A 14,024-nucleotide genomic window follows, 5' to 3' on the forward strand; every position below is an offset into this window, starting at 1 on the left:
AAAGACACTGTGTTTTAAACCAATGAGTGCATTGTTGACCTGTGATAGGTTTATAATCAAAGTTACAGAGAGATGTTCTGTTTTTAAGAAACATAATAAATGCATGGTTTATTACCATTGTGAACCAATACATTGTGAGATTATATATCTCAGTAATGTTTTAAGTCATCTCTGCCGACAGAAACATTTGATAATAGAAAACGTTGAAAGAAAGGAACATTAAAACTATTACAGTAAATGCCAAGTAAAAATCATTTAAAAAATTAAAAGATACTGCCCCAAATATTTAAAAGTCATTCTTAAAATGAAAATGTAAAACACCCAAATTTGAAACAAAATTGTCGAGATCTTGTGTGCCTGTGTTAGCTCGCTAGGGCTGCTGTAACAAAGGACCACAGATTGGGTAGCTTCAACAGAAATTTATTTTCTCGTAATTCCAGAGGCTAGAGATCCAAGATCAAGGTGTCAACAGGGTTGTTCCTTCTGTGGCGTCTCCTTGGCTTGTAGATGGACTTCTTCTGACTGTGTCCTCACACAGTCTTCCTTCTGTGGGGGTTTGTGTCTCAATCTCCTTTTCTTCTAAGGACCCCTGGTCATATTGGATTAGGGCCCACCTTACTGACCTCATTTTAACTGAGTTACCTCTTTAAAGAGCGTGTCTCCAAATACAGGCACATTTTGAGGTACTGGGGGTTATGACTTCGACATAAGAATTTTGGGGGGTGGGAGGAGCTTGGAGGGGAGGGGCACCTGGGTGGCTTAGTCGTTAAGCATCTGCCTTCAGCTCAGGTCATGATCCCGGGTCCTGGGGTCGAGCCCTGCATCGGGCTCCCTGCTCTGCAGAGAGCCTGCTTCTCCCTCTGCCACTCCCCCTGCTTGTGTTCCCTCTCTCACTGTGTCTCTCTCTGTCAAATAAATAAATAAAATCTTTTTTAAAAAAAATTACATTGTAGGAAAATGCCTTTCATTTTGCATTGATGTAGGTTGAATTGTTAAGAGTGTGATTGAAAGCACGTTCAAGTGGGTGTTATGATATAGGTTACTTCATATTAGCTCATTCCCTTTTATATGATGAAAATAATTTTGTCTACTTGCCCTGGTTTTCATTTTGCCATTTCAATAGATAACTCCTTTTGCTAATTCAGATTTTCAGTCAGCCTGTAAATAAAAACGGCTGTCTTTGCAAGCGGCGCCCTGTGGCAGATGATCTAAATGGTCTGACAGAGTATGAGCTTGCTATAGCAAGAAGGTATAACCTAGTTCCCTGGTCTCATAAGACCACGTGTTCCAGCTTAAAATAAATAAATAAATAAAATAACAGCTGTCAAGATTGTCTTTCTCCTCAGAGGCAATGAATTTTTACCCTATTAACTAAATATGTGGGTATTTATCTCCCAGTCTTTTAATGACACCCTTACACAGCTATGTGATACTGAGATTTATGAGAAACCTGTGTATTTGGTCATCGTCCAGCACAGCTCCCCAAATCCTTGGAATTTCCTGAGCTATAAGCAGTAGGAGCATCTTCTGTCACAATATTTAGTCTTGTCTTCAGTTCTTGGCAGGGAAAAAAAAAAGCTTCAGAGCCATAAAGGTGAAGTGTGTGTCTTGTTGTTTATAACAAACCCCTTTCCACCACAACTGGGTTTGTGTAAATAAGGTGAAGTTTGGAAATCCTCCAAGGGTGGTGGTTGCCAAGGGAACCAACCCTGTGATTAGAGGATTGGGACTTTCAGTCCCACCTCTTCACCCCCAGAGAGGGGAGAGGGGCTGGAGGTGGAATCACTTACCAAAGGCCAGTGATTTACTCAATCATGACTATGAAATAAAGCCTCCGTAAACATCCAGTGGGTTTGGGGAGCTTCCCGGTTGGTGAGCACGTGGAGGTACCCCAAGAGTGGTTCACCTGGAGGGGGCATGGAAGCTCCCACATACCTTGCCCCGTGCACCTCTTCATCTGGCTCTTGATTCGTATCTTTTACTGTCTTTTATAATAAACCGTTGATCCTAGTGAGTAAACGGGTTTCCTTAATTCTTTGAGCTGCTCTGGCATCCTAATTGAGCCCGAGAAGGGGGTCGTGGGAACCTCTAATGTAAGCCAGCCAGTCAGAGGTACAGGTGACAGCCTGGGCTTGTGACTGGCTCCTCCAGGGGTGGGGCAATCATGTAGGACCGAGCCCTCACCTGTGGGATCTGACGCCACCTCCAGGTAGATGGGGTTAGAATTGAGTTGAATTGTAGGCCACCCCACTGTAGGAGACCTGCTTGGCACGGGGAAGGGGGCATCCCTCCTTCCACACGTATGTTGGAATTTGGTCTAGAACTGGAAAGAGCTACCTCAGTTTGGAGTTTCGATTGAGCGCTCTTTCATATCCTCACCCTCGGAACTCACATGCTTTTCACGCCCACCCTTCCTGGAGGGGGATCAGCTTTTGGTCAGATCAGTGTTCCCTATTGTAAAGGAAAATCGCTTCTCCTGCGTGTCTCCTTTACACACACACAACACTGCGCTTCTGACTCTTCCGGTCACCAAACGTGTGGGGATTTTTTCCCACACTAAGCACTTCCCTGGGACACCAGCTGGGTGTCCTACAATTTGTCAGCAGAAATTCCTGGAATTCGAAGATTTGATCCCAGGCAAGGGAAAGCTTCATTGCCATACAGTTTGCAAACTGGGGAGACAACAGCCTTCGGCTACACAAGGAGGAAGGTTTAGGGTTCAATAGGCAAAACCCGCAAGTTCTGTACCCTTCCCAGGGGTGGTCAGGCTCAGGTCCCAAACTTCAACCTCAAGAGCAGCATGACAAGCAGGCTGCAGCTCGCGGTTTGGCAGCGGCTACAGGACGTGGTGGCCGATGAGGAGCATGGTAACACGTTGCAGGGGTTTCTCTGTGAATTTCGTGCAGGCTTGTCACGTCAGGCCGTGCTGACTGGTTTTGTTTCTCACAGTCATGCAGCCTCTCTCCCTTGACATGAGGGAACCCATCATGTCCATTACCTGTTGCTGTCTAATTGTTGGGGTCTTGTTCTCAAATTTAACTCAATTCTGGCACTATCTACCCATAGATAGGGTCAGATCCCACAGGTGAAGGGCATAGTCTGACAAGACAGCCCCTCTCCCCCTACTTCAGATGCCAGTCGCAACTCCGGTTTGTCACCAGTGCTTCTGACCCGCTGGCCTTTGGAGGTCCCATAACCCCTCCTTGGGTTTGATTAATTTTCAAGATTAGCTCACAGAACTCAGGAAACCCATTTAGTCACTAGGTTACTGGTTCACTACAAAGATTAAAGGATAAGAATCAACAGCCAAGGGGCGCCTGGATGGCTCACCTTCAGCTCAGGTCATGATCCCAGGGTCCTGGGATCGAGCCCCGCATTGGGCTCCCTGCTCTGCAGGAAGCCTGCTTCTCCCTCTCCCACTCCCCCTGCTTGCGTTCCTTCTCTCCCTGTGTCTCTGTCAAATAAATAAAATCTTGAAAAAAAAAAGAACCAACAGCCAAGGGCGCCTGGGTGGCTCAGTCGTTTAAGCATCTGCCTTTGGCTCAGGTCATGATCCCAAGGTCCTGGCATTGAGCCCCACGTAGTGCTCCCTGCTCAGCGGGGAGCCTGCTTCTCCCTCTCCCTCCTTGTGCTCTTTCTCTCTCTTAAATAAATTAATCTTAAAAAATAAAATCAACAGCCAGATGAAGAGATACACAGGGTGAGATTCCAAAGGAATCTTCTGTCCCCATACAGTTTGACACCTGGCTGGGTGACATGGAAGTGATCTGGTTCAGCAGCCTGGAAGCACTCATTGGCCATTGGTGATTAGTTCCTGCCTCCAGCTCTTCTCCCCTTCCTGGAGGTCAAGGGGTGGGGCTGAAAGTTCAAACCTCTCATCACTTGGTTGGTTCCCCTGGCAACCAGCCCCGCATTTCCAAAACTTACCTCACTGGCATAAGAAAAGACTACCCTTTATCGCTCTCCCCACTTAGGAAATTTCAAGGGTTTTAGGAGCTCTATGCCAGAAAACTAGAACGAAGACTGGCCCCAGTAGATGGCAGGATATTTCTAGAAACTTTTTAACCACCCCCCCCCAAAATACAATATGAAATGGGTGAGTTAGTGGAAAGCCATATAGATCGTGGTGAAAAATGATTAAAAACAAGTCTACCGGTAGCATCTCTATTCACCGGGAATGAGTAATTGACATCCGGGTGTGTTGTTATAGGGATCGGTGTCATTTGAGGACGTGACCATGGACTTCAGCAGGGAGGAGTGGCAGCAACTGGACCCTGCCCAGAGATGCCTGTACTGGGACGTGATGCTGGAGATCTACAGCCACCTCCTCTCCGTGGGTGAGCACACCTGACCTGGGAATCTTGGATGGACCTCATTAAGATTTCCTTCCTTGTTGTGGAACGCAGTAGGGCATCTGAAGTATGTAATCTGTTTGCCTTTGATTTGTCCTGGATTGTTCATTCCCTTAGGACACCTCTGACTATCACTTTGTTCCTAGTGAAAGATGTTGACTTTTCTGATGAGCCAATACAAAGGTTCGCTGAATGGCCTATAAAGCCCCAGACCACATCCAAATCAGAGATTCTTTCTCATTAACAGGGTATCATATTCCCAACCCAGAGATTATTTCCAGGATGGAAAAAGGAGAGAAGTCATGGATAAGAGGGGCTCAGCTCCCACATCAGAGGCATCGAGGTGAGTGACTACTACCTGGCCGACGTGGATATCTTTGGGGCGGGGGGGCGTTATTCAACTTGCCACACTATCTGTCCCCGCGATGGTGGGCTGTACATTGCCTCCCACTCCCAGTTTCTGACTAACGCTGCAATACATTATCTTGTAAATGCCCCTTAGAGGAAGGTGTAAGAATTTCTCAGAGGTGAACGCTCAGGAATGGGATTCCCCGACCCCTGGGTAGAAGTGTAGTTAATGTGACTAAGGAAACCATTCTGCTCTTCAGAGGAGCTGCATAACCTACGCTTTCATGGGAGAATGCACAAGGATTCCCATTTATGCGTCTTGCTTGCCAGCATGGCGTTTATCAGATTTCTTATGGCCCATGTGATAGGCGATAGGGCTGTTTCTTGTTTTAATTTCATTTTTATTTTTATTTTTTTTATTTTTTTATTTTTTTAAGATTTTATTTATTTATTTGAGAGAGAGAGAATGAGAGACAGAGAGCATGAGAGGGAGGAGGGTCAGAGGGAGAAGCAGACTCCCCGCCGAGCAGGGAGCCCGATGCGGGACTCGATCCTGGGACTCCAGGATCATGACCTGAGCCGAAGGCAGTCGCTTAACCAACTGAGCCACCCAGGCGCCCTTAATTTCATTTTTAGATGTTAGAGCATCTCCTCATATCTGTCATCTGGTTGGGTTTTCCATCTGTACATGGCTTTTGTCATCTTGTTGTGTCCATGGAGTTTTTTCTTACGGCCTTTTTTCCTTTTGATTTTCTTTTCTGTGCTGGATCTTCTTTCTTCTTTCTTCTTTTCCCCGGATTGTGGCACCTGCAGTTCAGGGCCCCCGTGCTTCCCTCTGATCATCCCTTCATTTGGAATTACCTTCAAGGGCCCTTCTATTCGGAACACCGAGGCCTCAGTTTTTTCTGGTGATCCCTGGATCAACCCCCTCCAGTCCCTGTGCCTAAACCATTCTCTTACCTTATTCAACCACATGGCGGACACTTCCCGTGGGATGACTCACTTCCTCTATTTTTGGGAGATCGGAAATTGGAATCCTCACACAAATCAAACATGCTTTTCGCCTTACACATTTTGCCAGAGTCTCCTGCGTGTCTTGGCTGTTCCACCTCAGTCTTATTTAGAAATCCAACCATTTTTGGGGCACCTGGGTGGCCCAGGCGGTTAAGTGTCTGCCTTCGGCTCAGGTCATGATCCTGGGGTCTGGGATCGAGCCCCACATTCTTCTCCCTCTCCCTCTGCCTGTTGCTTCCCCTGGTTGTACACTCTCTCTGTCAAAAATAAATTAAAATCTTAAAAAAAAAAAAAAAAGAAAAGAAATCCAACCATTTTTTTGAATGTGCAATTTAGTTGACCCTTTTTCTTAATCCCACTGGTCTCCCATAAGTTAGCTCCCATTTCCTCCTGCTTGTTTTTGTTCCTAATGGGTTTTGTGGATTCCAGTCATTGATGAGGTCAGTCAAGATGCCATTGACAGATTTTACTGATACTTTGTTTTTTCCCTGAGATTTTGATGGAAAAATAGAGTTTTTACTATGTAGGATTAACAAAGTCTTTTCACTGACATTAGCATCGTGGCCACATATTTCTAATTTTAAGTGTAGCTGAAGAGTTTCGTCACTCATGCTGTATTCTGTTGGGTTCCTGTTTTCTTCCATGTCTGCTACAGAGACATATGTATGATATATGTAAAGGTAGAAAATATATACTATCTAAGAACACTGTAAATATCTGGGCATGAGCCTACTTAAAATAAGAAAATTAAAAAAAGATGGTTGAGATCATAAATTTTATATTACATGTTTTTTACCACACATTTTTTTTAAGATTTTATTTTTAAGTAATCTCTACACCGAACATGGGGCTCAAACTCACAACCTTGAGATCAAGAGTCGTGTACTCTACTGACTAAGCCAGCCAGGCACCCCTCTTTTCCTTTTAGCATCTGTTCTATACTAGTAAATTTGATGATCAATGACTCCCATTCTTGGTGGGAAAAATGGTATATTAGGTAATGTAAGGCTGAAAGTTACACGGAGAGACCAAGGGTCAGTGTGATAATTTCTAGAATAATTTCTTTCCTGTAAAACAGTTAAAACAAGCAGGTCAGCAGGAAGCCTCATTTCTTGTCTTCTTCAGGTGTATTAAGTTTCTCCCTTGCTGTTGTTGTACTCTGCTTTATGATGCTGTCGATCTGTGTGATCGTGCCTGGCATCCAAAGGCAGGTTCCACTAGGAAGAAAAGGGGTGGAGGGTATTGAGAAGCTGGTGGTCTTACCACCCAGGCCAGAAGTGGTGCATAACGTCGTATGCATACTCCATCAGCAGAAACAGCCTCACTGTCCCACCTCATTGCAAGGGCACTGGGAGCTGTTATGTAGCTTGGCAGCCACGTACCTGGTCACAATTAACTTCTATGGAAGAGGGTGACGCAGATTTCAGGGGACAGCTTGCTTGTCCGCTCTTTTTCTTTTTTTTTTTAAGATTTTGTTAATTTGACAGCGCACAAGGCAGACCGGCAGGCAGAGGGAGAGGGAGAAGCAGGCTCCCCACTGAGCAGAGAGCTGGATGCGGGGCTCAATCCCAGGACCCTGGTATTCATGACCTAAGCTTAAGGCAGACGCTCAACCAACTGAGCCACCCAGGCACCCCTTGTCCACTCTTCCAATGTACTTTTCTTGGGTTAATAGGTTCAAGCAAACACATTTCAGCTCCCTGGAGAGTTGAGTTTGGGCGTAGGTATTCTTTCACTGCTTGGCCGTGTGAGGGTTGGAGCTTTCTTACTTCTCCAGAGGATTTATAGGGCAGATGGATTTGGTATTGTTTCTAACAAGTGAGAGTAAACTGGGAAGTTAGTGATAATTTAGATCTGAAAGCTAATGAAGAGCCATCCTCTGAGCCCCTCCTTTTCAAGCCTTGGCTGTTCCCAGATGTTGCCCTGTCATACCCTTGTCTGTATTTTCTGTCATCGCAGGTGTGTGTGTAGGTATCTAGACCGCGTGCCTGCATAAGTGGAGCCAGCTTAGAATTAGAAATTCTAATCTGATTTTCCCCAGAGCTCCGCAGGGTGATTTTGGTCAATTACTTAGAGATTCTGTGCCTCCTCCTGTTCATCTGTGAAACAAGGAGAGTAAGCGCAGTTACCTTGTGCAGGGTTGTGAGGATTTAAAAGAGTTTCTGTGCGCACAATGTAGAACGCTATTTGGCACGTGCTCCGTGCTGTATGCGGACAGGCGACACATAATGAAGGCAGGGTGGCTGTCTCCTCTCGTCGTCACCATCATCACCATCATCATTATTATCATGACTCAGCAATTTGTGTTCACCCTCAGTCTGCTCCTATGATTTCTCCTCCATCCTCTGCTAACTTGTGTCTCTTTCATCTTCTTTTTCTCCTCTAGAAGGGGTGTTTGGACTTAAAACCTCCCAACAGAAAATATTTGAAAAAGCTTCATTTCACGATGATAAGGAAAGTGAAGTCACAAGAGATGGTTCGTGGTGTTCCATTTCAGAAGACCTGTGGGAACATGCCAGTCGTACAGTGAGGAGCCAGTGGAAGCAAAATGAACCTGCACAGCGTGGGGCCTTCCTCAACAGGAAAACACTGAATACAAAGAGAGACCGTGAATGGAAGGACTCTGGAAAAATCATTCATGTGAGGCCCCACCTTGTTTCTTCACAAAAAAGACCTCATAAACATTGCTCATTTGCAAAAAGTTTGAAGCCTAACCTAGAAGTAAATCATCAAAATCAAAGCGACAGCACAGAACGCCTCGATGAGCTTGTTGGCTCTGGCCAGCTGTTCACCCGTAGCTCTTCCCATGCTGGTTGCAAGGGTATTCACCCAGGAGAGAACTTCTGTGATGGGGATCAATGTACGAAAGTCCTCAGCCGTAAACAGTCACGCACACAGCATCACATTCGTAATCAGGAGAAACCCGATAAATGTGCTGAATGTGGGGGGGGCTTCCCCCAGAAGCCACCCCTCGAGCAGCAGAGATTCCATAGCGTAGAAAACCTCCAGGAATGCAGCAGATGCGCAAAGGGCTTCACCCCGCAACCAAAGCTTGGTGTGTATCTGACAGATCACACAGGTAACATTCCTTACATCTGTAAGGAATGTGGGAAGGTCTTCATTCAGAGATCAGAACTGATCACACACCAGAAAACACACACGAGAAAGAAGTCCCATAAATGCCACGAATGTGGGAAAGCCTTTTTCCAGATGTTATCTCTCTTGAGACATCAGAGGACTCACACTAGTGGGAAACTCTACGAATGCAGCAAATGTGGGAAAGGCTTCTCCCAGAATTCAACCCTCGCCATCCATCAGAAGATTCATACGGGTGAGCGCCAGTACGCATGTGGTGAATGTGGGAAGGCCTTCACCCAGAAGTCAACGCTCAGCTTGCACCAGAGAATCCACTCGGGGGAGAAGTCCTATGTGTGCATTGAGTGCGGGCAAGCCTTCATCCAGAAGGCGCATCTGACTGTTCATCAGAGAGGCCACACCGGAGAGAAACCTTACCCGTGCCACAGCTGTGGGAAAGCCTTCATTTCCAAGTCACAGCTTGATATACATCACCGAATTCATACTGGGGAGAAGCCTTACGAATGCAGTGACTGTGGAAAAGCCTTTACCCAGAAGTCACACCTCAACATCCACCAGAAAATTCACACCGGAGAAAGACAACACGTATGCAGCGACTGTGGGAAAGCCTTCAACCAGAAGTCCATACTCAGCATGCATCAGAGAACTCACACCGGGGAGAAGCCTTACAAATGCAGCGACTGTGGGAAAGCCTTCACTTCCAAGTCACAGTTCAAAGAGCATCAGCGGATTCACACCGGAGAGAAACCCTATGTGTGCACCGAATGTGGGAAGGCCTTCAACGGCAGGTCAAATTTCCACAAACATCAGATGACACACACCAGAGAGAAAACCTTTGCCTGTTACAAATGTGGGAATGCCTTTCTCCAGAGATCAGAATTGATGGCACATCAGAGAACGCATGTTGGAGAGAAGGCTTATGAATGCTGTGACTGTGGGAAATCCTTCAGCAGGAAACCACAGCTCCAAATGCATCAGCAGATTCACACGGGAGAGATGCCCTACGTATGTTCTCAGTGTGGGAAGGCCTTCAACAACAGATCCACTTTTAATAAACACCAAACTACTCATACTAGAGACAGGTCTTATTAAAGCAATTATTGTGTGAAAGGCTTTACCCAGAAATCAGTTCCTCATATGCATTGGCATACACATAAATGAACCAAACCCTAAATTTCTCGAAGAAGAAAAAAAATCTCCCAAGCGTCAGATTCAGTTGTAGGTTATAGAATCCCTGATTCTGAAAAACTCCAGGAATGCACTGCATGTTGCAGAGTTACACGTTATTTGATGTGAAAGAAATGACTCAGAAAACAACTTTTAAGAATGAGGGTAAATGTCCATATTTGTACTAGCCTCGTTAAGGATTGTAAAATTCATCTGGGAAGAAACCCCGACTAACACATTGAGAAGCGTGTTTCTCTAGAAAGTGGTACAAGACAGACTTTTTTTTACCAGATCGTTTATAGGAAAATTTGTGAGAAATTAATGTTGTTGAATATGGAATATCAGTATTTTCAACGTACTAGCAAACTGAATGACCAAAGGGTAGTGTGTGTGTGTGTGTGTGTGTGTGTGTGTGTGTGGTCAGGTCACATACATACATAGATACGTATATACACCTACATAACGCTCAGTTCTGTAGTGTTTGTTGTAGGATATCACTGCATAGCAGAGGTGTGGGAAGATTATATGCTTTTTTAAAGGATCTACTGTAATTATGGTTATCAAATTTATTCCCAATTGAATATATCCTGAGATTGCACAGTCAATAATTATTTTCTTTATATATACAAGCATAGCTACCTCATTGCATCGTGCTTTGCAGATACTGCGTTTTTACAAATTGAATGGTTTGTGGCAGCCCTGCATCGGACGAGTCACAGTGCTATTTTTCTGACAGTATTTGCTCCCACCATGTCTTGTCACATGTTGGTCATTCTTGGAATATTTCCAAGTTTTTCATTATTATTCTGTTGGTCGTGGTGATCTGTGATCAGTGATTACGACTCCCTGAAAATTCAGAAGATGGTTGGCTTTTTTTAGCAATGAAGTGTTTTTTAATAAGTATACACTTTTCTTAGGTGTAACACGGTTGCACACTTTGTAGACTACAGTGTAGTGCCGACATAACCCCCACATGCACTGGGAAACCAAAAAATTCACTTGTTTTATTGTGACATTCGCTTTATTGCGTGGCCTGAAACTGAACCTGCAATGTCTCCGAGGTATGCCTGTCTTGACACGTGAATGTACTTTTTTGGTAAATGTATAAATGTGATTTTGTAACGTATACTGGTCTTCACAGGGCACCTTTCTCTTCCATGACCCGCTCAGCTCTATCCACCCCACCCCACTCCCCCTGTTTCTTTCCACCTCCACCATCTCTGGTGAGCAGCTCCATAAATGACCAGTGTTAACCTTTCAGTATGGACTTTTTTGTATTTTTATACAGGCTCCTAATCATTAACACCAGGAGTCAGCAAACTGGCCATCAGCCAAATAGGGTCGGCCACCTGCTCTTTTAAATAAAAGTTCTATTGGACACAGCCGTGCTCCTGTGTTGATGTGCGGTCTGTGACTGCCCCTGGGCTCCAGTGGCCTGCAAACTGCAAGTATGTACCATCTGGCCCTTTACAGAAGATGACCTGATACCCACACACACTCATCACTACGCTCATAATCCTCTACCTGTGTGGGAACTCTGTCCTCTCTTTTATAAACATCGGATCATACCACACACGTGTGTGCACCTTGTTCTTTCCATGCTGCGGTGCATCTGCTCAGTGGCTGTGTGGTATTCTGTGGGGTGAGCACACTGGTTAATTCAACCATCCTCACAGGTTTTACTATTCGTTCTTCGCACCGCTTTCTTTGCTACGAGACAGCAGCAGGACTGCATACCCCTGTGGGGCACTGGCCCAGGAGCCAGGTACCCAAATTTGATCCTACATTGGTCACACAAGCTTTTAACTCCTCTGTCCTGGGCTTTTAAAGGACGATGCTAACTGCCTACCCCACAAGTTTTCGTGAGAAGTAAGTGGGTAGGTGAGTGGTCAGCACTTGGAACCACATGGAGAGAACCAGGGAATTTGAGTGGGGCTCTGAATCAATGCCTGGAAATGAAAGGGTGGGGATGAAGGTTGGCAGAGAGGAGAAGTGAGTAAAATAAACTCCTTTAATAGGCAACCAGTTGGGAGGGCTGCCCTGCAGCCCAGGTCTTAGGGATTCTGTTCCAGCCTCCAGCTCCCCCTCAGCTTGGCACGGGGGCTCCTAGGGCTAGGAAGTTGGGAAGTTGATGTCCACGGTGAGGTTGGTGTAGAGGGGCTGCAGCTCCTTGGAGAGCAGCCTGTAGCCCAGTGAGTTTATGCCATCCTGCTGCCATCTGCGGCGGATTGAGGCCAGAAGGCCAGGGCTGGGGGGAGGGGCAGCCACGTGAGCCCAGGACTTAGGGACCCCCCCCAAGATGGGACATCCTGCCTCCAACCCCAACTTACCTCTGGGGGCTCTGCTGGTGGCTGGGGTCCTGCCCCTCCAGCATGTGGTAGCAGCCAAAGAGCAGATGGGGTCGGGAGAGGAGCATCCCGCTCAGTTGCAGCCTTACAGGGGGAGAGGGCAGAGGGCAAGATGCCTGCCTCTGACAGGGTCCCTATGCCACACCCAGCCCTGCAGGCCACTGCGGCCTATGTCCCCCACACCATGGAGGGGCCTGCAGCCCCGTGCTAGGCTTCTCAAGCAGGGCCCCCCACCTGGCAGCGATGTCATGGTCCTCACAATCCCAGCCCCAGTACGAGTTGGGGAAGCCGTTTATCCTCAGGTAGTGAATGGGACGCAGGGCAAACACCCCCCCCAAGGTAGCTACAGTAGGGTAGCCTGAAGAGGCAGAGAGAGTTGGAAACAAGGAATTTCAGGCAACAGGGGCTCTGGCCAGGATCCCCAAGCATTATTTCTGGGTTTGCTCTTCCCCACTCACCCCTGTGATAACTAACCTCTCCCCTGACCCCTCAGGTGTCCCCTTCCCTGATCTTAGAGTAACCTTTCCTCTGCCCCTTGAGATGGGCCCTCACTTGACCTGGGATATCCCCTCCCCTAAATCATCTGACAGGCCCACCTTGTGACCCCTTAATGGCCCTTTCTCCCTAGACCCCTGGGATAACCCTCTCCTGCCCCCCAGTCAGCCCGTCCTTTCATACATTCCCTTCTTTGACCTCCATCATGACCCTCTCTATCACTGACCAACCCCCCTAACACCTGCATCCAAAAGGTTCTTCCCTGTCTACAAGGCTTTTCCCTGGGCCCCAACATCCCTCTCTGCCTCAGTCCCAGGGATCAGGGCCTGGACCCTAATGATGGGCAGGGTGAGGTCCAGAAAAGCACAGGGCCTGGCCAACCATCCCCCCCCCCAGGAGGCCCCCTCACTCCACCTACTTGTAGTTGAACTTGTCAATGGCCACAGACACATGAGCAGGATAGATGTCACAGATGTAGAGGTTGCGGTCATCCTCTGGGAGGAGGTTCACATCGTGGAAAAAGACACAGTCCCATTCCTCCTCCTGCATGGCCTCCCAGAACCCCACATTGCGCAGCTTGCCCCGGTTGAAGGCGGTGTTGTGCACCTGGGATGGACAGAGATGCTCGATGCTCCCTCACCAGCAGGCAGGAGCATTTCCCCACCTGCCAGGCCCATCCTCTCCCCTTTTCAAGTGCCATTCTCCTGCCTGGACCCTATTCCCACTGGAGCTGGAAAACCCAGAACTGTGTCCATGAGGGCACAGTTCAAAGGTTACCTGCCCTGGAAAACTTTTCCTGGATTCCCACCCCCATCTTAGGCAGAGTCAGTATCGTCAGCCCCCCAGCTCCGTCCACGGCCATTTTCAAGGTTCTCAAGGATCATCCCCTTCAAGAGACCATCTGAGGGAGGCAGGGGTTAGGGTAGGAGCAGGGAGCACCTACGTCTGTTTCTGCTCCTACCAAAGACTGGGTCTGATGCCCAGAAACCATGACAGGGTTTGCCTCTCCCTCTCCTCTTCCTCCATCATCATCATGTTCTCCTTCATCATCACCACCTTAATCGTTACCATCATCACTTGCTATCATGTTCATCGCCAGCATGAGCACCACCACCATCCTCTTCACCATCTCTGATGCCATCAACACAATCACCTCACCTCCATCACTGCTGTCAACATCATCCTCACCACCAACATCCTCACC

The 14,024-nt window shown here is 47.1% G+C and overlaps 2 protein-coding genes across 5 annotated transcripts in view; one reads left to right on the plus strand and one right to left on the minus strand.

The window, feature by feature from the left end:
- The window catches only part of ZNF175 (zinc finger protein 175), a 15,695-nt gene extending 3,736 nt beyond the window's left edge, over positions 1–11,959 (plus strand). For 2 of the 3 annotated variants that reach the window (XM_032387963.1, XM_032387962.1), the window contains exons 3-5: positions 4,211–4,337; positions 4,600–4,695; positions 8,101–11,956. In XM_032387963.1, the coding sequence (XP_032243854.1) occupies positions 4,211–4,337; positions 4,600–4,695; positions 8,101–9,902 (2,025 nt within the window). In that variant the 3' untranslated portion in view covers positions 9,903–11,956. Of the gene's footprint in view, positions 1–4,210; positions 4,338–4,599; positions 4,696–8,100 lie in introns of all 3 variants that reach the window. The other variant, XM_032387961.1, reaches the window with a different exon arrangement.
- Positions 11,960–12,050: 91 nt separating this feature from the next.
- Positions 12,051–14,024, minus strand: part of LOC116621949 (beta-1,4-galactosyltransferase 3-like) — a 13,485-nt gene continuing 11,511 nt past the window's right edge. For both annotated transcript variants that reach the window (XM_032387987.1, XM_032387988.1), the window contains 3 exons: positions 13,239–13,426; positions 12,308–12,409; positions 12,051–12,225 (listed from right to left, as the gene is read on the minus strand). In XM_032387987.1, coding sequence (XP_032243878.1) covers positions 12,090–12,225; positions 12,308–12,409; positions 13,239–13,426 — 426 coding nt within the window. In that variant the 3' untranslated portion in view covers positions 12,051–12,089. The remainder of the gene's footprint in view (positions 12,226–12,307; positions 12,410–13,238; positions 13,427–14,024) is intronic.

This window comes from Phoca vitulina, unplaced genomic scaffold, assembly GCF_004348235.1.
Source record: "Phoca vitulina isolate PV1807 unplaced genomic scaffold, GSC_HSeal_1.0 scaffold52, whole genome shotgun sequence".
NCBI classification, from domain to species: Eukaryota; Metazoa; Chordata; class Mammalia; order Carnivora; family Phocidae; genus Phoca; species Phoca vitulina.